Source organism: Choloepus didactylus, chromosome 8 (assembly GCF_015220235.1).
Source record: "Choloepus didactylus isolate mChoDid1 chromosome 8, mChoDid1.pri, whole genome shotgun sequence".
Taxonomy (NCBI): domain Eukaryota; kingdom Metazoa; phylum Chordata; class Mammalia; order Pilosa; family Megalonychidae; genus Choloepus; species Choloepus didactylus.
The window spans coordinates 75,000,104-75,022,019 of NC_051314.1; the positions used below are offsets into that span (position 1 = coordinate 75,000,104).

The following is a 21,916-nucleotide window of genomic DNA, read 5'->3' on the forward strand; positions in this document are numbered from 1 at the left end:
GGGGCTGGTGGAGGGGTATCTGTGACACCAAGGAGGGGGCAGGGCAGGATGGAGGGGCAGGGGCCTGGGGCAGGGCCGGGGCAGGCCTGGCAGAACTGGGGAGGCAGGGCCCCACTCACTTGCAGGTGACGTCCCCACTCTGCTTGTTGACCACACAGGTGCCGTCGAGACAGCGGCTGCACTTTGTCACCTCACACCTCAGTCCCTCGAAGTAGGCGGTGCAGCGGCACTGCCGGGAGCCGTCGGCGGCCATCTGGCATGTGCCGAAGTTCTCACAGTAGCCAGAGCACTGCCCTGTGGGGGGGAGGGTGGGGGAGAGGAGGTGCCTCAAGCCCCACCCTCAGGAAGGGCCTCCATGGATGGTGGAGGGTGGGGGAGAGCCAGGCCCCTGAGGGGCTCTCCAGGTCCTGGGGGTGACCCCACCTCCTCCTGAGCCCCTGCTGCCCCCACGCTGCAGGTAGGTTCCAGATACAGGAACTTCCCTGAGCATCCCAACAGGGCATGGCTTTTGCTTGAACGTGCCGATGCCGGAGGGGAAATGTGCCAATGCCTCCATGGAAGCACGAGCAACTCTGGCCTGCTGAGCTGGGTGTGGCCTCCCTCCCCTGAACTTGACCCCATGGGTCTGGGGCCCAGGGTGACCCCCACCCCAGGGCTCTCAGCAAGCCCGGCTCCTCTCACTCCCTTCCCTGGCGCCCGGGGATGGCTCACTCACGGTACTGGCAGCGGTCACCCAGGAAGCCAGGGAGGCAGCGGCACTGGGGCTGGTTGCCCTGGTTGACGGTGCAGGTGCTGTTGTTGGCACAGTAGCCCGCACACACCTGCTGGGTGCATTTGGGGCCCGTGAAGCCTGTTGGGCACCGACACGTGGGCATGCCTGGTGGGAGAGGATGTGTGAGTGGGACCGTGGCCCCTGGAACCACCCAGCCCTACTGCAGGGGAACAGGGCTGGGAGAACCAGTGTGGGAGCAGAGACTGAAGGGGTCTTGGGACTGGGGATCTGGGGATCTGCCTGAGGTGGAGCATGCAGGCTGGGGGCTGGGCCGAGGAGGGGCCGTCCTGCAGGGGAGTGAGGGGCATACCGGAGGGGGACGCAGCGCAGGTGCCCCCGTTGCGACAGTGCTCCCAGCACTGGTCCAGTTCACACTTGTCCCCGGTGTAGCGGGGCTGGCAGCGGCACTTGGGCTGCCTCCGGGCGTTGAGGAAGCAGCTGCCCCCGTTGAAGCACTGCAGGTTACAGGTTCCAGGCCGGGGAGCTGCAGGAAGGACAGGTCAGAGGGCAGAGGAGGGATGGGAGGCATGGACAGGGGTGGGAGTGCTGAGGCACAGGGTGGGGAGGGGCACGGACATACCGTCTGGTGGGAGCGTTGGAGAGGGCACAGCCACACAGGTACCGTTGTCCAGCCGCTTCCCGTTGGGGCAGGTGCAGACCGGCCCGCTCGGGCTCAGCAGGCACAGCCACTCGCACTTCTTGCGGTCACAGGGGTTGGTCACTGCAGGCACAGGTGGGGGTGGGGGGCTTTTCGCTGAGCCCCGGGGACCCGGACCCCTCTCCTGCCCACCAGGCCCCAGCCTTCCCTGCCGCCCACCTTCAGGCTGCTTGTGCTGATGGTACAGGACCACGTCAGAGGCATGGCTCAGGCCCCCAGTCAGGTTGATCAAGGGGCTGTGTCCAAACTTATGGATCTTGAACACCCGATTATTGATGTAGGTGACACCATAGATGTAATCCTCAAAGACGTCAATGCTGAAGGGGTGACTTAGGCCTGGGGGGAGGTGGAGAGAGGAGGGTGTGGTGGGGTCACGTGGACATCAGCCCCCAGAACTCCCAGGCCCCTCAACTGAACATATCTCAAACCAAACTCCCCCCCACTCTGCTCCTTCTCCCATGGTCACTTCTGGCAAAAGGTCCCATCACCCCCAGACTTCTGGGGTCAGGATTGGTTTCTGCTCCTTCTCCTCACTCCTCCTGAGTTCCTCCTGCTGCCTGTGCTATCTCCACACAGCCCAGTGTTCATTGGGAGAACAAATGAAGGGACAAATGGGTGGAGGGTCAGGGTGGGCCTCAGGCCTTCAGGAGTGGCATAGGTGAGAGTCTAGCCGGGAGGCCCTGCAGGCTGGTGAGGGATAGAAGGCACTGGGTGAGGCCCACAGGCTCAGTGGGGAGGACGGGGAACCAGGTGCCACCAGGTCCTGACCTCGTTTGCTGTCAGCAGCCACGACAGGGTCTGTGCCATTGAGCCGGATGCTGCCGATGACTGAGAGCTTGGCATCCGCCCAGTACAGTCGCTCATTGTGATAGTCCACTGCCAGGCCTGGGGGCGCAGAGAGCTCCTGTGAGAGCCCGGTCCCTCCTCCCTCCCAGGCCGGAGGTGGAAAACAGAACTGCCTCTATATCTGGGAGATACCCGCTGGTCACAGGACCACTGCTCCCCACCTCTGCTGAGAAGACCTTTCCCAGTCCAAGCCCCTTCCCCTCCCCAGCTTTTGTGTGACCTCAGCAGCAGGTGGGTCCAACGAGCCCACCCCCTCCTCCCAGTTCCACTGCCCCTTGCCACCACATACCCGTGGGCCACTGGATGTTCTCCTGAACCAGTGTTTCCCGTAGGGTCCCATCCATCGCTGCCGTCTCAATTTTGGGGTGATTGCCCCAGTCTGACCAGTACATAGTGCTGGGGAAAAGAAGGGGTGAACGGAGGTAAGACCTGAGGCTTGTCTGAGGGGCAGACCCAGGTCAGGCTCAGGATCCCGGTTTGGGCCCAGGAACTGCTGGGTATTGGGACAAGGGTGTGCTGCCCAACTCCTACTGAGAGTATTGAGGGGAGTCCACTTCCGGAGCAGCTTAAGAACCTTTTACTCTAAAAACACAATATATGGATCTGGAAACAATTAAGAAGGCAGAGCTGCCTTCCTGGAGCAGGAGGAGCCCATGCCAGCCAGCCATGAGGGTCAGGCTCCTTCCTGAGCAGGCCCCACTGGGGAGTCCTGGGCAAGGCAGCCCTGGGGGAGGCCTGAGCTGGGGGCAGCCTGGAGGACTGGAGGGCCTGGGGCGGCTGGGACCTCAGGCTAGCCTGGGAGGGGAGGGTGTGCCTGTGGGCGGTGGGCCCCGCCTTGATCCAGGGGCTTCCAAGCACCAGCCCAGGTGTCTCACCCAGGGACCCCCCCCACCCACCCTCTCAGGGGGTCCACCACAATGGCGTGGGGCTCGTCGATCATGCCCGAGATGAGCGTCTTGCGGTTCTCGCCCTTCATCTGTGCCACCTCAATCACATCTCGGCCCGAGTCAGTCCAGTACACGTTCCCAGCCACCCAGTCGACGGCAATGCCCCTTGGCATCTTCAGCCCTGAAATCTGAATAGGAGACACAGCTTCAGGGGCCATGATCTTGTCCTCCCCTCGCACCACCACTCTGCCAGCCTGTCCCTGCTAAAAAGCCATCCCAGACTGACAGCCAGTGCAGCCCCCTGGCTATAAAGAGATGAAACTACACTGATTGTTGGCTCCGAGGTGCCAGACTTGGAGCTTTCACAGGTCATGTCAGTTAATCCTCACTAAAAGCTTAGAAGGCAGGTGTTACACCCTGATTCACCAATGAGCAAAGTGAGGCCCAGAGAGGCTAAATAAGGTGCCCAAGATTTTCAGGGTGGGTGGCAGTGAAGATCAGGAATCGAACGTGGCTTTGATGCTAAAGGCCAATCTGCCCGCCAGATGCTGAGTTCGGGCTACAATGTAGCAGAGCCAGCTCTCAGTCTAGCTGCACCCTCAGGCTGCCCCTGCCCTCCGGTCTCGCCCTTTGTCCCCTCCTTCTTTTGAGCCATCTGCTGTGTGGAGCCCTCCACCCAACCCGTGGCCCGAGGGTGGAGCTGCCCCGGGCCGGGCACTCACGTTGAGGTGGGTGACACCCCGGTCGATCTGTCGCCGGTGGCGGTTGGAAGTGGTGGGAGGCGCGGCAGGTGGCAGGCTGCGGTAGGAGATGGTGCCTGTGTGCCAGTTGGTCCAGTAGACGCGGCCAGCCTTGACGTGGACGTCCATGGCATCGATGCGAACACTCTCATCACCCTGGAAGGCCTGCTCATAAGCTGAGTGGGGGTGCCCGGGGAACAGGCTGCGGATCTCATTGTCATCCGCGATGTATAGGACCTGGTACTCGGATCCTGAAGGGGGAAGATGCCAGAGATCATTGTGGATAAGAGGCAGGGGCAGCCAGCCAGGAAGGCGGCTGGGACGGAGAGAGGTGGTGGGGGGAAGGTGCCTGCGATGTGATCCTCAGCCCAGCCCTTTTCACGCTAACAACCTCTTCTCTCCCAATCAAATCGTCTGCTCCAGCCATAAACCTCTGCTCATCCCATCTCAGGACCAGGCTTGAGGGCTCCAGCCTCTGCCTTCTGTCCTTCCTTCCTCCTTGCCAGCCCTGAGCTGATCTAGTGTGACCTGCCCCCCAACAAAGTCGTCCCTGCCCCTTCAGCCTCACTGACTTCTGCCTCCTCGTGGGTTCTGGCTGGCATCAGTGTGTTCTCTGCTACACGTTGCCTGAATGTGTTTGTGGTACACATGCATGTGGGATGCATATGCATGGGCACATGTGTGCACTTGGGCATATGTGGCAGGGGTGGACCCATACGTGGGTGTGAGACATACATGGGCATGCCTGGCATGAGAGTGGTATGCACAGGAGTGTTTACACAGGCATGTGTAAGGTGCAGATGAGCGTGAAGGCATGTGGGGATTATGCAGGTGGGGCACACATGACTGTGTCAGTGTGTCCCTGTGTGTCTGTGTGTGTGCTGGCCTTGGGAAGAGGCATGTTGGGCTGTATGAGGGCTGCCCCCAGCCAGCCCCTGTGCTCAGGGATGGGGATGTAGGAAGCTGCACCTGTGATTCTGGGGTTCCTGGTCTGAGCAGGGGTGTGTGGAGGAAAAAGACCCATTCCAGGTCGGCCCCAGTTCACATTCTGGGTGTGGCCCAGCCCCACCCTTTCTGTCCTCTCCTGGCTCCATACCTTCGGCTTTGCAGGTGTTGTGCGTCTTCATGAAGTTCCGAGCACAGCTGCAGAGGTGGCCGCCCTTGGTGTTGTTGCAGAGCTGCGAACAGGTGCCAAAGCGCAGGCACTCGTTGATGTCTGGGGGTGACATGGGAGCATCACGGAGAGTCCTGTGGCTGGGGTTCCTGCCCGCCCCTTCTCGGTCCCACCTTCCTACCCTGGCATCCTGGCTGGCCTGACACGGTGTGGAAGCCGGGGCGGCAGGCACAGTACGCAGCCTTCTCGGTGCGCACGCAGCGGGCCTCGTCCCCACAGAGGCTGGCATTGGTAGCACAGCTGGTCAGCTTGGGGTCTGTGGGTGAGAACACCGTGAGCCATCCCAGGCCTGGGCTTTGGTCCTCCACCCCTCCCCAGTGCCCCACTGCACCCCAGCATGCCTGGCCTTACCGATGCTGCATCCTTCCTCATCAGAGCCATCCCCGCAGTCATCAAACATGTTGCAGCGCAGTGAGGAGGACAGACAGCGCTGGTTCTGGCACAGAAACTCCTTCTTGTCCTTGCAGTGGGGGGTCTGGGCCGTGGGAGACTCTAGGGAGGGTGGGGGCTTCAGATCCCGGGTATTCACCACCCTGCCCCTCCTCCCACGGTCAGCCATAGATACTGGTGGGTCCCAAACCTGGGTGGCAAGCTTGAAGGGGGAGCTGGTGAAACATTCACACTCCCAGACTTAAAACATCAGGAAGCCTCAGGCGCCTTTCCCAGGGGCTTCTCTCCCCTAGGCTCCCCCAGGCTCCCAGCAGATCTTCCCCTCCGGGGGTGAGCTCCCTTCTGCAACACAGTTCCCTCTTGGCCCACACCTTCCCTGCTCAGCCTCGTCCCTGCAAGCCTCCCAGGCTCCCCACCACTGTTCGCTGCTCACCACAGTCCTCCTCATCAGTCCCATCCCCGCAGTTGTCGATGCCGTCGCATTGGCGCCCGATCCACAGGCAGACACGATCGTTCTTGCAACGGAAGGGCCGGTTGGGAGGGCACATGAACCGGGCTGTGGTGGAGGTGAGCGGACAGCGAGAATCAACCCACAAGCCCAGAAGCGAGGACCACGGCTGCGCACCGGGGACCCTGAGAGTCCCTCCCTTCCCCGGAGCCCCTCCCTTCTCTGGAGCCCCGCCCCATCCCAGAGCCCCTCCTCTGTCCCGAAGCCCCACCCACCCCGAAGAGGGGAAACCGGTCCAGAAGCCCGCCCCGCCCACCCAGGCCCCACCCTCGCCCAGAAGCTCCGCCCCGCCCGGAAGCCCCGCCTCGCCTCACCGCACTCCTCTGGGTTCTCGTCTGAGTTGTCCCCGCAGTCATCCTCGCCATCGCACTTCCAGGCCAGCGGCTTGCACAGGGTGTTGTTGCACTGGAACTCGTCCAGGGGGCAGGTCCGCACTGGGCACAAGCCAAGTGAAGAGCGAAGAATGATCCGTGAGCCGCAGGATGCGGTCTAGCCCAGACCCCTCCCTCCACAGGGTCACCAGGCAAGCTGTGGCACCACAGGCTGGACCTACGTCTCCTAATTTTCTACCAGATGGGCATCCAGGGTGGAACTGCTGCCTCTGGTATTTAGGGGAGGAGGGGCACTTTTTGGGAGGAGAGTCCAGAGGGGTGCAGAAGGGCTGGTTCTCCCTGGGGCAGGGCACCGGGGCCCATGGTCTAGGTTTAAGTCCCTGTCCTCCGGCTGCCGGGGCAGAGCCAGGATGTCTGTCCTCACTGTTGGGTCCCTGCTCCAAGCCCTAACCTTCTGTCACACCAGGCTTCACACGGCCCCCTGTGGGCTGCCTCAGTACCCCAGGCAGGGCCTTGGCCTCTCGGGGCAGCTGACTGCCTTGTGGGGACTTGCCCATAGACTTGCTCTGGCTGGATTTCAGCCTGGACTGGCCCCCTCAACTAGGTGCCCTTTTGCAGGGCACAAATTTACCCAGGGGCCTTGGATCTGGCTCACAGCTGGATCCCCAGTGCCTAGGACAGTGGTAGGTCCACAATAGATGTTTGTTGAATGAACAGTGATTACAGGAAGGAAAGAATGAGTGAATGATAGGCCACATGAGGGGGTGAGCGGCGGTGGGAGGGCTGGGAACCCAAGCTGGGGGGCTCACCTCCAGTGCTGCAGGCCTCCTCATCGCTGCCATCCATGCAGTCGGCGTCGGCATCGCAGCGCCAGCGCAGGGGGATGCAGTGGCCGCTCTTGCACTGGAACTGGTCCATGTCACAGCGGGGGGTGCAGTCTTTCTGTGGGCACGGGAGTGGGCAGCCTGGTCAGAGCTGGGCCCCCTGGGGCCCTGCCCCAACTCTCCTGAGGCCGTCGCTCCTTCCTCCTGGTTTCCCTGCCCACCTCGTCTGAGCCATCTGCACAGTCGTGGTCCCCATCGCATTTCCAGCGCCCGGCGATGCAGCGGCCATTGGCACAGGAGAACTCGCTCTCGGAACAGGGCCGAGGGGCTGGGGAAGGACAGGGGAGAGAGCCCCCAGGAGGGTGGGCACAGGGACTCAGCCCTTGAGGCACCTCCAGCCCTTGGCAGTGATACCCCGGGGCCCAGGGCCCAGCCCTGACACAGCAGACTGGCTGCCCTTGTGGGATGGAGAGTGCTCACACCCAGCCCACTGGGACAGACGCACAGGAGAGGGCATGGGGTCCTTGGCCTTGCCATCAGGACAAACTGTCGAGGGAGAGGAGGGAAGGACAAGACCACTGAGACAAGCATCAGGGTTTAGGGAGGAGCCAACAAAAGATGATGGGTGGAGGCACAGCACAGGGATGGGTGGGCTCTGGGGCAAAGGCAGGGGTGTGGTGGGGACACGGGCACGCCAGAGACACCTACCTCTGCAACCCCAAGAGGACAGTGTGAAAATGGAGAGAAACATGAGATGAGGTGAAATGGCACAAACTTGATACACACCATGGAGTGGGGTGGGGTGAGGAGGGAGGGGGCACGGACCCCTGTCCTGGCACAGCCTGGTGGCGGGAGGGGCAGTGGTGCAGAGAAAGGAGGTGCCTGAGGTCTCCTGGGGCAGGGGGCCCGGTGGACCGGGTGGGGGACATACTGCAGCTCTCTTCATCAGAGTTGTCCCCACAGTCGTTGTCATAATCGCACTGCCAGCGGCCTGGCACACAGCGGTTGTTCTTGCAGCGGAACTGGTATGGCTCACAGGTGCGCTCATCTAGGGAAGACAAGATGTGGGGCAAAGGTTGGGGCATCAGGGCCAGGAGGAGGGCAGCAGGCATGAGGGTCTCTGGTGTGCTCAGGATGGCTGGCAGTGGTCAGGGCCAGGGGCGCGCGCGCGCGTGTGTGTGTGTGTGTGTGTGTGGTATTCCAACCTGAGAAAGGCCAGATCTGGGAGTCCAGGCAGTGTTCTAAGAAGTGGGGTCTACAAAGAGATTATGGGGGCAGGAGAGAGCTGCTTTGGGGAGGGGCTTACCAGATCCCATGGGGCAGGCAGGGAAGATTCTGCCCAGATATAAGCTGATGATATGAGCCCAGATATGACAGGGCTCAGGGCAGGGACAGGGGAGTCCTACAGGAGGTGGTGGGCACGGCAGCGGCCCCAGGGCCATGCTGAGAGATGGCCAGCAGGCAGCCCAGGTCCCCCGGCTAGGGGACACTGTCCCACCCCCACCCAAGCAGAATGCCCTGCTCTGCGGAGTGGGCGCTGGGCCACCCCTGCTTACCACACTCTTCCTTGGGCTCGTCCGAGCCGTCCCCACAGTCGTCCTCTCCGTCACACTTCCAGCGCGCGGGGATACAGCGGCCAGAGTCCTTGCAGCGGAACTCATCCACTCCACAGGTCATCTGGGCTGTGAGGGGAGGCTCCTTCACGGAGTGTGCCGGGAGTGGGGGGTGGGGGGCGGCGCCTGGGGGGGCACCCGGATGTGGGGGTGGGGGTGGGGAGCAGCAGATGCTGCAGAGGGAAGGTGGAGGGAAGGTGGGCTCCCGGCTCCCGGGCGCCAGGCGACTCACTGCAATTGGCTGGCTCGTCGCTGCCGTCCACGCAGTCGTTGTCCCGGTCACAGACCCAGACGCGGGGGATGCAGCGCTTGGTGATAGAGCACTGGAACTGGTTGGGGGCGCAGGTCACCTCGGCTGGGGGCAGGGGAGAAAATGAGGACCTGCCCCTTACTTCTCCCACCCCAGCTCAAGACCACTATCATCTCCCTTTTCCAAGCCTTGGTCCCAGTCGGACAGCAACTTCATGGGAGGAAGGAGCCCTTTATCCCCCCTGCCCCACCTTCCCTCCAATCTTTGTGGTTTTTTTTCTGGATTGGCACATTTCTGTACCGAGCATGGTCATTTTATGAGCAAATCAAGTTAGCCCAATATAATTTATGTTGCCTAGCTATGAAAGTTAGTGCAGGTCAGCAAAGGCCTCTGCAAGAAAGCGGTCAGGTCCTTGGGACCGTCCCCACTACCCGGACTCCTGCCCCAGCCTCGGGCACTCACGGCAGTCCCTCTCATCCTCCCCGTCTCCGCAGTTGTCCTGCCCATTGCAGCGGAAGATGCCGGGAATGCAGCGGTTGGTGTTGGTGCATTTGAACTGACTGGGCAAGCAGACGTGGATGTCTGTGGGGGTGGGAGGAGGGGGAGGGTAACTAATGGGGATGGGGGGGATGCAGGGGCAAGTTGGGGGAGACCTCTTCCCTCAGTGGGGAGAGTGCAGGCTCAGAGCTTCCAGCCCTGGGAGTCCAGCTTGGAGAGAAGGCCATCCCGGGCTGGAGCTTCCCTTGCCCTTAGAGCATGGTACGAACCCCCCAAATCCTGGGGGAGCATGGAGGACAGGGTGGCCAGTGGCTGGGCAGCTGTTACCGCAGTTGGCCTCATCACTGTTGTCCTGACAGTCATTGTCCCCATCACAGATGAAGGCAGGGTTTGTGCAGATGCCTGTCGAGCACTGGAACTGCCCTGGGCGGCACTTGAACTCAGCTGCGGGGTGGGGAGGGGGTCTCGGCATCAGGAGAGCCTGGGGTGGGCCCAGTGGACCCTCCTCCCTCAGCACCCTGGCCGTGGCCCCTCTTGGGGGACCGGCCACCCCAAACAGCCTGTGAGGGCACCCTCGCCACCACTCCTGGGCACTCACGACAGTCTGGGGGCTCGTCCGAGTGGTCCCCACAGTCGTCCTCTGTGTCACACTTCCACCAGAAGGGGATGCACTTATCGTTCTTGCACACAAACTGGAGGGCAGGTGGGGCAAGAGGGGTTGGTGGGGGTCTGGGGAACTCAGAAGTTTTTCTTTTGAGGGGTTAGGATGTTTTGGAGAGGTGGTGGGGTCAGGTATTTTGGATTGAGCTGGAGAGAAGGCTGGGATATGAGTGTGTGGAGGTCAGGGTACGGGTGAGGTGGTGGGGTTAGGGTGTGGGGGTGCTTGTGTGAGGTAACGGGTGAAAAGTATTGCTGTGGGGAGACAAGAGGTAGGCAAGAAATGTGGGGGTGTTAGTGTGGGAAAACAGATGCGTGAGGATATTAGATCGGGTGTTGGGGTAACCAGGAGGAGCAGGGGTATTGGTGTGAGGGGTCAGGGGGATGGGGTGTAGGTGAATGGGGGTCTGAAGGGAGAGCCCTCACCTGGCTGGCTGTGCAGTTGGACACACAGGTGCGCCCATCACCGCCCAGGTAGAAGTTGGTGGGGCAGGCGCATTTGTGGCCGCCCCCGGGAGACAGTAGGCACAGGTTGCTGCAGCCACCGTTGTTGACCTTGCAGGGGTGATTGGGCACTGCCAGAGAAACAGGGGTTCAAGGGTGGCCGGCAAAGCAAGGACAGTGCTCCCAGGGCACACATCCTCCAGCCTGCCCAAGGGATGCCTGGCCACCATGTCCTGGGCAGAGCTGGGGTTCCTGCATCTTTTAGGAGGGAGCTAAAGTCAGGGACAGGAGAGGCTCCTGTGGAGGTCCCAGGGTCAGGCCAGGCCCAGAGAAGTCCTGTACCCAACCTCAGCTCTCCCCTCCCTAAGTTGTGGTCTGCTCTTCCTCCCAGGCCCCTGTCTCTGAGGTCTGCACCCAGATATGCCCTTCTCCCGAGTCCTACTTATCGGGCCTCAGGACTTTTGTTGCTAAAGGCTGCACGGCAGGACCCAGCTGGGCTGCAACTTCCCAATGGCTGGACCATGTCCTGTCTTCACCCCCTCTGAACCCCCAGACTGGCAAGGAGAGCCCAGTCAGGGCTGGAGGAGGGACGACAGGCAGCAACCCTGCTGGGACTGTGGGCACACTGACCCCTGGCTCCCCCTTCGGCCACCCCGCCCCTTGTCACTTACCATCCGGCTGGCGCAGGGCATGGAAGACGTGCAGGTCCATGGGCCGGTGCAGGGTGCTGATGAGGAGCGTCTTGTTGGTGCCCGTGGTCTTGTGGGCCCGGTTGATGGACTTTGTCTCCCAGTCGGTCCAGTAGACGTAGTCCTCAAACAGGGTAAGGGCAAAGATGTGCGGGATGTCCTGGCTCAGCACTGCAGTGGGCGGGGAGGCAAGCAGGGGGCGGTCGGTGCCCAGAATCATCGGGCACCTGACCTACTGGCCCCCACTTAGTCCCCACAGTGACCCTGTGTGTGGGGGTGTTAATCCCAGTTCCAGAGGGGCAAGTGGCTTCCTGAGGTTGCCCAGCTAAGAGTGGCAGAGCTGGAACACCTATCTGGGGCTGTCTGACGGCAAGTACTAGAATACTTCCTATCAGGAAGGGGGGACATGCAGAAGTTCCCTAACCGTGGGCATTCCTCCCCCACCTTTCTTGGGGCCCCTCCATGCAGAGTGGAGAAGGAGCCTCTCTGCCTCCTTCCCCAGGGGGCTGGATGGTAGCCTCATGCCTGGGCCGGTGCAAGGGAGCACCCTGGGGTGCTTGGAACCCCAGGATCCGGGTGGAGTTGCTGTGTCCTGCCCCTGCCCCAAAGCCCAATCCCCCTGTAGTTTCAGAGCCTCAGTCCCACCAAGTCCGCTGTGCCCGGAGGCCCACTGCACACTGACCAACATGGCGGTTGGAACCATCTAGGCTGGCAAACTCAATGTAGTCCTCGCGGGCATCAGCCCAGTAGATGCGCTCGGTGACATAGTCCAGCGTCAGGCCATTGGGCCATGTTATCTTGGTGTCCACGATGACGCTGCGGCCAGACCCGTCCATGCCGATCCGGCCAATCAGTGAGTGGTCGCCCCAGTCGGTCCAGTACAGGTTCCTGGGCAGGGGGGTGGGCCATGAGCCGAGAGGTCCAGCCCCTCGTCCCACCAGGAGCCTGGGGGGAAGCAGGGCCTGGCCGTCTGAGCATCCTGTCTGCTTTCAAGGGTACCACCAGTCCTCCTCACCCACATACCCGTTTTGCACGTCCACCACCAAGGCCCTGGGTTCCCGGAGGCCAGAGCTGACCAGCACCGTCCGATAGGCCCCGCTGAGCTTGGACACCTCGATGGTGTCCCGGCCTTTGTCACACCAGTACAGGTTGCCGCCCACCCAGTCCACAGCCAGCCCATCGGGGTTGCTGAGGCCTGTCCGGTGCAGAACCTGGGGGCAGAGGTGGGGAGCTGAGAGCCTGTCTGAACGCCCTCTCCCAGCCTGGTGGGAGGAACATGAGTGGAGCGCGCCCAGCCCTTTGCCTGACCCCACGGAGGAGCCCCATGTATTAGAGGCTCTGGGAAAAGGGTCTTGAGGTGAGGGAGACCCCAGGCCAGCGCCCCCTAGGACGGACAAGCCAATAGTGCCTGGGAGCTTTGGTTTAAGGAAGCTAGATTAAGGGGGAAACGTCCTTATCATCAGGGAGACCTGGGGATGGCTGGGAGGGGAGGAGAGGAATTCTCTAGTCCTGGCCCTCTGGGCTTAGGGGAGACCTGGCAATGCACTGGGGAATCATGCAATGACTCATTGCAGGGGTCAAGGGGAGATGACCTTAAAACAGAGAGCGCCATCTGGGGAGGGGGTCTGGGGGCTGGATCTCTGGGATCCCCCGATTTGTCGGCTGAGGAGTGGGTGGTCCCTCTGCCTCACCTGCACATTGCTGCCATTTAGGTGCATCCTTCGGATCATGCTGCCCTGGGTGGTCACATCTGTCCAGTAAATCATCTGCTCACGGTAGTCAAAATCCAGGGCAACGGCGTTGTTCAGGCCCTGGATTTGGCGGTGGGGAGAGGAGAAGGGTGGGTATGGCTGCAAGGGAGCCACGTTTGCCTCTGGGGAAGGGGATGACTGTGGGGTTGGGGGATGGATGGCTGGAGAACTCAGCTGGGGTGATGGCCAGGGACCTGTGGGGGCAGGACAGGTGAGGAAAGCACCTCTGGGCCTGGGGAGATGGGAGGAGGAGGAGGGCCTGGGTGTGGGCACCTGCTTCAGCAGCGTGTAGTTGGAACCATCCAGGTTGAGCTTGCGCAGGTAGTACCGATTGGCGAAGATCAGAAATGGTTCCTCATCTGCAGATAGAGGAGGCTGAGGGTCAGCTCCTGGCCGGGCACATCCCAGTCCTCCCCACCCTCCGCGTTCTCCTGCTCTAGTTCTCCCGCCACAGCCTGCAGCTAACTGGGGATCTCACCAGTCACAGCTTTGCAGCTGTGGGGGTCGCCGCCGCGGGGGGCGTAGCCCTCCACACACAGACACTTGTAGCTGCCATGGGTGTTGATGCAGCGCTGGCTGCAGGGGAAGCTGGTGCTGCACTCGTCTATGTCTGCACAGGTCCGGCCGTCGTCCTTCAGCCGGAAGCCAGGGCGGCAGCGGCACTGCAAGCAGAGAGAGCCTCGGGCTGGGGCCGGGGCCGTGGGGAGCCCTGCGAGCCCTGCTTCCTGGGAGCTGTGGGCCTCCCCCTGGAGACCTGGGGTAGGGAACCCTCTTGGGTGGCTGGCTCTGATGGGGAAGCCCAGCCTTGCCAGGAGGAGGCAGACAGCCAACAAATGCAGAACCAGCCCACTCTGGCAGTCTGGCTCCCACCCCCACCAAGACCCCGCCTGAGGTCAACAATGACCTCCATGTTGTTCCATCAAGAGATGGATGCTCAGGCCTCATCACCCGTGACCTGTGAGCAGCATTCAGCAGAGCTGGTCATGTGCTCCTCCCAGAAACATGCCTTCCCTTGGCACCTCCTCCTGTAGCAGCTGTCCTTCCCGGGCTCGTCGGCCATTTCCCCGCACTCTCTGACCTCTCAGGGTGGGCTAGGGAGCCCCAGGGCTCAGGCCTTAGATCTCCTCCCTTCTCTATCTACACTCACTCCTCTGGGCATCGACCTCATCCAGGCTGGTGGATTTAAACGCCATCTCAAGGGTGGCAACTCCCACATTTACAGCTCCAGTTTGGACCTCTCCCTTGAACTCCAGACTCACATATCTGCTGCCTCCCTGACGTGTACACTCTCCTTTTTCTCTCCCATCCTTATCCCATCTGTCAGCAAATCTACCTTCCAAATGGATGCAGAATCCAACCGAGCAGATTTCTGTTTTGTTCACTGCTGGATCCCTAGTGTCTAGAACAGTGCCTGGCACAAAGTCGGGGTGGGGGGTTTTGACACTTGAGTAAATGAATGAATGAGGGAGGGAAGGGAGGAAGGTGTCCTCGCCAGGCCTGGGGCTGTGGGAGCTGAGCACACCTTGAAGCCAATCTTGAGGTCTTCGCAGCTCTGGCTGCAGCCGCTGAGCTTGTGGCTCAGGCACTCGTTGACGTGGCAGCCACGCTCGTCCGAGCCGTCGCCACAGTCATCCTGCCCATTGCACAGCAGCGCCTCGGCCACGCAGCGCCCGCTGCTGCACAGGAACTGGGACGAGGCGTTGCACTTGTGCTCTGGGAAGGGGCGAGGTGGCGGGTCAGTGGGGTCCCGGGGAATGGGGACCAGGGGGAGAGGGGTGAGGAGAGGGGACAGCGGGTGGGCCCTACCTGGGCTGGTGCAGTGTGGGTTCTTGGGTGCCTCATCGCTCTGGTCGTGGCAGTCGTTTTCACCGTCACACTCCCACTGGCGGGAGCTCAGGCAGCGCCCGTTGGCGCAGCGGAACTCATTGGGGCCGCAGGTGGGGTACTCTAGGGGAGGAGGAGCCGGTGAGGCTGGGGGCCCCCGGCACCACCTGCACAGGGCCTGGGGCCCACCTCCCACCTCCCACCGCAGCCGTGGGACGCACCACACTCCGGGGACTCGTCTGAGCCGTCAGCGCAGTCGCGGTCCTGGTCGCACACGAAGTGCTTGGGGATGCACTGGCGGTTCTGGCACATGAACTCGCGGTCGTCGCAGGTGCTGTTGTACACTGTGCACAGAAGCAGGCACAGCCCCTCAGTCGGCCAGCCACCCCCGCACTGCTCCAGGCTTCCTGGGGGTGGGCAGCCCTGCATGGTGAGCCCTGACACCTGGGTTGCGGGTACGACTTTGCACTAACTGATGGCATGTCCCTTGCCAATGCGCCTCCTTGTCTTTGATCTCGGTTTCCCCTTCTGCATGGCGAGGCCTCAGCTGCCCGCCCCCACACCTCACGGACCCCACCACTCACAGCATCCGGCTGCCATGCTCTCGTCGGCACCGTCAGCACAGTCCTTGTCGCCATCGCAGAGCCAGCGCTCGGGGACACACACGTGGGTGGTAGGGCAGGAGAAGGAGGCGGGGCCGCACGTCTTGCCTTCTGTGGGGCAGGACAGGGAGCCCCTGAGAGATTCAGGAGTGGGCAGAGCAGGCTGTTCCTGGCTGCCCACTGCCCCACCCGGCTGGGCGGCGGCAAGGGCTGCCGCCTCCACCATGTTTCGCGCCTCTGCAGGAGGGTCTGTCCCGCCTCAGAGCACCTCCCCTGACCCGATCCCGGCCCCTCTCACCGCAGTGAGCTGCCTCGTCTGAGCCGTCCCCACAGTCGTCGCTGCCGTCACACAGCCACTGCTTGGAAATGCAGCGATGGTTCAGGCACTCGAACTGGGCCTCGGAGCAGAACTTGTCTGGGGCGGTTGGAGAGCACAGTTAGAGGTTGGGGCGGGGGGTGGCAGGTCAGCAAGACCTAGAGAGATGGTCCCTCTTTCCAAGCCTGCCTCCGCCAAGGAGGGCCCTTCCTGGGCAGGGACAAAGAGGAGGGCCTGGACAGGGTCTCCGCGGCCGTGGCGAGTGCTGCCCACCCCCCGCGGGGCCCTCGGGCCGCTCACTGCAGTGCATCTCGTCCTCGCCATGCTCACAGTCGTCCTCCTTGTCACATGTCCAGCTTACGGGGATGCAGCGCCCACCGGGGCAGGCAAAGTAATTGAGGGGGCACCGGCGGCGCTTGCCTCCTCCTGGGGGTGAGGATAGTGTGAGCACACACCCGTGCCCGGGGCCCTGCCACCTGCCGCACACCCGTCCCGGCCAGACCTGGGCAGTCGCGCTCGTCGCTGTAGTCCCCGCAGTCGTTGGCGCCGTCGCACACCCAGCTGGGCGCGTAGCAGAGTGTGGTGCGCGCGCAGGGCCGGAAGATCACGCCCTTCACCCCCAGGCGGAAGTAGCTGCTGCAGTCGGTGGCGCCTGGCAGGGTCGGGGGTGAGGGGTGATGCCGGCTCACCCCCAAACACCCTCCGTGGGCAGCCCACACAGACAGTCGTCCACAATGGGGACAGTGCCCTTTAGGGGGTGCCGTGAGCACCCCACGCCCCACACAAGCCTGCATGGCGGCCACGTCCTTCCACTCACTGCCTCCTTCTCCCAATTCCAGAGAAGTCCAGGCTGGTGGGGGGCAGGAGGAGTTGCGGGACTGGATCAGGGTGTGGGGGGATTGAAGCTGCTAAAGGGGCCAGAGGGAAGGCAGAGGAGGGCACAGGACAGGAGCACAAGGGCCTGCAGGCCTGGGTGCGGAGCCGAGAGAGACGGGAAAGGGAGTCACTCACTGCAGTTCATCTCGTCCGAGGCATCATCACAGTCCACAAACTGGTTGCAGCGGCTGGAGTTCCGGATGCATGTCCCGTCTCGGCAGTGGAATTCACCCACCCCACAGACCGTCTCTAGAACAGCGTCCACCCAGAACCATCAGGCCACAGTCCTTCCCTTGGGGGCAGGAGGGTCCAGGACAGAGCCCCTGGACCAAAGCACCTGCCCAGGGCACTGTCATAAGGGTGCCCTGAACCAGACCCTTTGGGGCCTGGGGACAAAAGTTCAGTGTGAGTGAGGGTGAGGGAGAGGCTCTGGACACAGGGACAGAGGTTCAGGCTCAAGTTGGGGGGAGGTCTGAAGCCCAGGGGACAGGGTGCCAGGAGCCTCCCACTCACTGTTGCAGGGAATCTCGTCAGAGCCGTCCCCACAGTTGTCCATTCCATTGCACCACAGCATGCTGGAGACACAGCGTCCATTGTTGCACTGGCGGTAAGTCTTTTTGCAGCGACGGGTGTCTGTGGATGGGGAAGCAGGCCATGTATCAGCAGTGGCAGGGTGCAGGATGGGAGTGCCTCCCAGGAGATATCATGCATTTATTCCCTTGACAAACGTGTGTCCAGCCCCCGCTCTGGGCCCTTCTTGAGCTCACAATACTCCTTCTTGGGACATGGGGCTGGGTCATGGAGCCTCCAGCTCCTCTCATCACTTCCAGGCTCCAGCCTGCTGGGACTGGGAAGGGGCAGGCTGGGCCAGCTGCTTACTGCAGTAGGACGGCTTCTCGTCGGACTTGTCCTTGCAGTGGGAGACACCATCACACGTGAGGCTGAAGTCGATGCACTCGCCATTGGCACACTCAAACTCATCTGGTACTTGGCAGGTGGAATTCACCGCTGGTGGGGAGGTAGAGGAAGCTTCGTGAGCCAGGGCCCTGGGGCCCTGGGAGCTGTCCCCCTCTGCCTCCAGGATCTGTGGTCATCCTCAGTTTCTCCGTGGTGAGGGCTGGGGGCGGGGGACTGGCCCCTGCCACCCCCTCCCTCATCCCCGACCCCCTCACCCCGGCAGGTGAAGTCCTCCTGGAGGACGCGGCCCTCTCGGCAGGAGCAGTTGACGTGGCCTTGGTGAGTGAGCAGGCACAGCTCCTGGCAGCCCCCGTTGTTGATGCGGCAAGGGGAGAGTTCACCTGAGGCAGAGACAGAGCAGGGGTAGGCTGAGGGCTGTTGGCTGCTGTGCACACACACATACACACACAGGATGCCCTCACACCCACTCACAGCTTCACCGAGCTGCCTGGCACTGGCCATGGCAAAGCACTCACAGTGGGAGCTGTGGCAGGAACCCTGGGGACGGGGTAGACATGGTGGGGGTGGGAGGGAAGGCTGCTGTGGGAGGCCGTGGTGGGGCGTGTTCTGGGGTAGGTCCAAGGTCAAGGCCGTGTGTATTCTAACACGGGGAGGTGTGCGCTTGGAGGTGTGTTTTGGGGAAGATAGCCTAAGGCGCCTGTGGGGAGTGTGAAGGGTCGTGTGTGAAGGGTGGGGTCCCAGGGCACGTATGAGGAGTGGGAGAAGCCTGAAGATGCTGAGGATAGGGCTGAGCGAAGCGCCCTTGTGAGTGTGTGTGTGGATGTGAGTGTATGAGCCAAGGAGGGGGGAGTGAGCAGGCCACATGGTGGGGGTCCGAGGATGTGGATGAGACCCTGTGGTGAGGGGGATGTCTGGATGCGTGTATGTGAGTGCTTTGAATGCAAGGGGTCCAGGTGGGTGCCAAGTCCATGTGTGTGTACACGCATGCCAGGATGTCTTGGGGACCTGGAGTAGAGAAGTGTTGGGTGTCTTGGGGCTTTGGGGGACACGGGTATGTGTGTGTGGGCAGGACGCAGGGTGTAGTGTGTGTGTGTATGTGTGTGTGTGTGTGTGTGCTGGCCCAGTGGGCAGGAGAGCAGGCAGTGGCACTCACAGCTGTTGGTGTCATTGGCCACGGCGATGATGCCCATGGGCTGCTGGGGGATGTCCACGCGCAGCAGCTTCACATCACTGCCCACGTGCTTGCTGGCCCGCTGCACCGCCCGCCGCACCCAGTCTGTCCAGAAGATGTGCTCCCCGTACACGGCCAGCCCGAAGGGGTGGACTGGCTCTGACTTCAGGATCACCTGTGGGGACAGCGCTGTCACCATCACTGGAACAGCTGGGCCCCATCCCGGATGCTGCCAGAGCCACAGAAGGGGCCTTTGCTCCCATTTCACGGATGAGGAAAACAGGCCCAGTGGGGCTGGGGGTCACCCAAGGCTACCTGGCTAAGGCCAGGGCCTGCACCGGACCCCTCGCCCCCTCCTGGCTCCTCCTGCAGGGCCATGTAGCCCCCGTGCTGGTGCCCTGAGCCTGGCGGTCTCCTCTGACTGATGCCCCCTCTGCCCCCGGCCCTCCCGCCAGCCAGCCCCGCAGACTCACGTAGCGGTGGGAGCCGTCGTACTCGCACCGCTCGATCTTGTCCAGGGTGGCGTCAGAGAAGTAGAGCTTCTCGGCACGGTGGTCGATGGCCAGTCCGTTAGGGGTGCGGATGTCCTTCTCGATGAGAGTCAGGACGTTGGCTCCGGTCAGGGTTGCTCGCATGATGCCGGGGTGCAGCTCGTTCCAGTTGGTCCAGAACATCAGGCTGGGGGAAGACAGGGGCACGAGGACAGGAGTCAAAGCCAGAGGCCACCTGGGCACCGGGAGCCGGCCTGGAGGGCACGGGCCAGGGCGTGTGGATGGCCGGCCCCCAGGGCTCCGCCAGGACGGGGCGCACCCCAGCAGCTCAGCAGGCGTGGAGCCTGACAAGGCTTGGGAAGGGCCCAGGTGGCAGCAGACAGTTCATGCCTCGGTGGAAGGCTGGAGTCCGCTTTAATCCACGTGCATGTGTGTGTGCACGTGCGTGTGAGCATGTGTGCATGTGGCCACCTCGGTGTCTGTGAAACCACCATCTGTGTTTATCAGGCCGAGTGTAGCCAAGCAAGCCAGGCACAGCAAGATGACCTTATGCCAGACGCCTGACCTCCCTGTGCCTCGGTTTCCTTCTCTAGAGGTGGGGTAACAGTGCTACCTATCTCACAGGGTGGTTGTGAGATTGAGTAAGTTAATATCCATCCTGAAGACAGATGGTGACTGACATGAGAGTATTTTCTATTATTTTATTTTTAACTGCTCTCTTCTCCCTGCAGTGAACATGGCTCTTTTCCAATCATCCAGCAAACCCTTGTTGAGTCTCTGGTGTGTCCTAGATCTTGGGAACACATAGATCCTATCCTCAAGAAGTCCTGGAGAATCACTTTCTCCAAAATTTGAGGAGTTTGGGCTCCAGCCCTGCCACTTGTTGGCTCTGACTCTGGGGGCGCCTTGGCTGCCTCACCAGTGGAAGTGGTGATGGGTGGTGGGGAGGCTGGAGGGATGGAGGGGGAAAGAGCTTGAGGAGGGTTGGGAACTGCCTTGGGGGTGATAAAGTGTGGTCCTCAGACCACCAGCCCTGGCATCACAATTCCTGGGCCCTCAATCCCAGAGATTTTCAGCCAGCAACCCCTGCCCATTGTCTCTCAGTTGCCTGTGAGCTTCCACCTCCTCCTGCATGCTCAGGACGGAAAATGATGCTCATCTTCTCTCTCTTAGGGAGACGCCGGCTCCTCTGAGGATGAGGCTCCCATCCTAAAGCCCTCGTCCTGGAGAAAGGCAGGAGGTTCCGGGTAGCTCTTGGAATGAGGATAAGGGTTTGCAAGGAGCTTGGCGGAGGTGTTATCTCCCTCTAGTCCCTAAAAGAGGAAATGGGCATCCTGGGGAGCTGCAGCTAGAGTCATCAGGACTTGTTAGCACTGGACCGGATGTGCCAGTTCCCACCGGCGCCTTCCACACCCTCGGGTAAGGCCCAGCTCACTACTCGTGATGAGAAGTGCTTTCCTCTTATCGTTGACTGTTATATGTGGAAGAATTATACATGGGATGGCAGTAGATTCCGAGGTTGGTAAAACCACTCCCTGGGGAGGGGCAGTGGAGAAGGAGGGAAGAGACTGTTCTAGGTGCCGGCCGGTAGCAACCTGGAATGCAGTGGACTTTCTGACCGCTCGACTCCAGGCTCCACGCGGCCACCAGCATGCATCCCAGTGCCCGCTGCAGGGCAGGCTCAGTGGGAGGCTGGTCCTCCGGGCTCTGCCCTCCCCAGCCCCTCGGTCTCTGCCCACACTGGCCTCCTTCCGATTCCTCCAGGTTGCCCTGCTCCTGGGACCCAGGGAGGGCCTTCTCCCACCAGTTCAGTTCTCTCTCCTGGGGGGCTCTGCACCCGCCCGCTTCAGTTAATGTGTTATCCTCACATGCCGCCTCCTCAAGGACACATTCCCTGGGTTCCAGCCGGGTCAGGTCCCCATTCCACACTCACAGCTCCCTGCAGCCTCATTGTGAGGAGAGTCAAATCAGCTCTTCACCCCCAGGCGGTGGGGCTGATGTCCGTTCCTATGCCATCGGTTCTCAAAAGCCATTTGCTGAACAAACAGTGGAATCCCCCAGGCTCAGAGGACAGGAAGCAGGGGGCAGCTGGGGGGGGGGGGGGCTTCGGAAGCAGGAGGCTGCCCGTGGCCCGGGGTGGGGTGGCCAGCCGGCAGGGAGCCCAGGACGGTGGCCCCCTGCGGAGGCTCCGGGCCCAGGAGGGAGAGTAAAGGACCTGCCTGGGGCCAGCCCCAAAGAGGTGGAGGCGCCAGGGCCCACGAGAGGGAAGACGGGATCTTTGCCATCAGCCGAGGACACATCAGACAACACCCCGGCAGACGGGCCTGAGGCGGAAGGGAGCAGAGCTTTGTGCTGGGTCTGCTGGGCCAGGCCGGCAGTTCCATCAGGGAAAACAATCTGGGTTCTGTACACCTACCCTTTCTATGTCATTGCTTTGGGGTTTTGTTGGTCCTTAATTTCCTAGCAAAGCTTTTTGAAAAAAATTTCAGGTGCTGCTGAATTCAGGAGAAAAGCAGTTTTGTTCACCCATGGGCCTGGAGCGCTAAGGCAAGGGGGTTGGCTTGTGGTGGGGGGCAGAGTGGGCAGAGAGAGGGCTGGACCCTGCGGGGAGGGAGCTGGGAGTACCCACCAATGGGGAATTGCCTCCCAAGTTCTTCCTGGCTTGTGCTCCTGACTCCTTTGCAA

The 21,916-nt window shown here is 61.8% G+C and overlaps 1 protein-coding gene and 1 long non-coding RNA gene across 2 annotated transcripts in view; one reads left to right on the plus strand and one right to left on the minus strand.

Moving 5' to 3' along the window:
- The window catches only part of LRP1 (LDL receptor related protein 1), an 80,932-nt gene that overhangs the window by 1,899 nt on the left and 57,117 nt on the right, over window positions 1–21,916 (minus strand). Inside the window, exons 43-84 of the mRNA XM_037845189.1 lie at window positions 19,214–19,418; window positions 18,723–18,915; window positions 17,824–17,949; window positions 17,531–17,659; window positions 17,165–17,284; window positions 16,787–16,900; window positions 16,278–16,427; window positions 16,076–16,201; window positions 15,758–15,874; window positions 15,442–15,570; window positions 15,079–15,201; window positions 14,840–14,980; window positions 14,556–14,746; window positions 13,512–13,695; window positions 13,307–13,392; window positions 12,974–13,093; window positions 12,306–12,493; window positions 11,965–12,170; window positions 11,265–11,453; window positions 10,576–10,724; window positions 10,091–10,184; window positions 9,820–9,936; window positions 9,457–9,576; window positions 8,977–9,099; window positions 8,688–8,813; window positions 8,063–8,179; window positions 7,353–7,459; window positions 7,117–7,249; window positions 6,290–6,409; window positions 5,901–6,023; window positions 5,429–5,569; window positions 5,199–5,333; window positions 5,000–5,119; window positions 3,886–4,154; window positions 3,173–3,351; window positions 2,566–2,672; window positions 2,199–2,315; window positions 1,590–1,766; window positions 1,353–1,493; window positions 1,083–1,256; window positions 716–877; window positions 120–294 (exon numbers count right to left, since the gene is read on the minus strand). Coding sequence (XP_037701117.1) covers window positions 120–294; window positions 716–877; window positions 1,083–1,256; window positions 1,353–1,493; window positions 1,590–1,766; window positions 2,199–2,315; window positions 2,566–2,672; window positions 3,173–3,351; window positions 3,886–4,154; window positions 5,000–5,119; window positions 5,199–5,333; window positions 5,429–5,569; window positions 5,901–6,023; window positions 6,290–6,409; window positions 7,117–7,249; window positions 7,353–7,459; window positions 8,063–8,179; window positions 8,688–8,813; window positions 8,977–9,099; window positions 9,457–9,576; window positions 9,820–9,936; window positions 10,091–10,184; window positions 10,576–10,724; window positions 11,265–11,453; window positions 11,965–12,170; window positions 12,306–12,493; window positions 12,974–13,093; window positions 13,307–13,392; window positions 13,512–13,695; window positions 14,556–14,746; window positions 14,840–14,980; window positions 15,079–15,201; window positions 15,442–15,570; window positions 15,758–15,874; window positions 16,076–16,201; window positions 16,278–16,427; window positions 16,787–16,900; window positions 17,165–17,284; window positions 17,531–17,659; window positions 17,824–17,949; window positions 18,723–18,915; window positions 19,214–19,418 — 6,063 coding nt within the window. The remainder of the gene's footprint in view (window positions 1–119; window positions 295–715; window positions 878–1,082; window positions 1,257–1,352; window positions 1,494–1,589; window positions 1,767–2,198; window positions 2,316–2,565; window positions 2,673–3,172; window positions 3,352–3,885; window positions 4,155–4,999; window positions 5,120–5,198; window positions 5,334–5,428; window positions 5,570–5,900; window positions 6,024–6,289; window positions 6,410–7,116; window positions 7,250–7,352; window positions 7,460–8,062; window positions 8,180–8,687; window positions 8,814–8,976; window positions 9,100–9,456; window positions 9,577–9,819; window positions 9,937–10,090; window positions 10,185–10,575; window positions 10,725–11,264; window positions 11,454–11,964; window positions 12,171–12,305; window positions 12,494–12,973; window positions 13,094–13,306; window positions 13,393–13,511; window positions 13,696–14,555; window positions 14,747–14,839; window positions 14,981–15,078; window positions 15,202–15,441; window positions 15,571–15,757; window positions 15,875–16,075; window positions 16,202–16,277; window positions 16,428–16,786; window positions 16,901–17,164; window positions 17,285–17,530; window positions 17,660–17,823; window positions 17,950–18,722; window positions 18,916–19,213; window positions 19,419–21,916) is intronic.
- LOC119541359 lies at window positions 6,512–17,995 on the plus strand. Its single transcript, XR_005218237.1, has 3 exons — window positions 6,512–6,579; window positions 17,173–17,258; window positions 17,832–17,995. It is a non-coding gene; the product is annotated as an uncharacterized LOC119541359 (long non-coding RNA).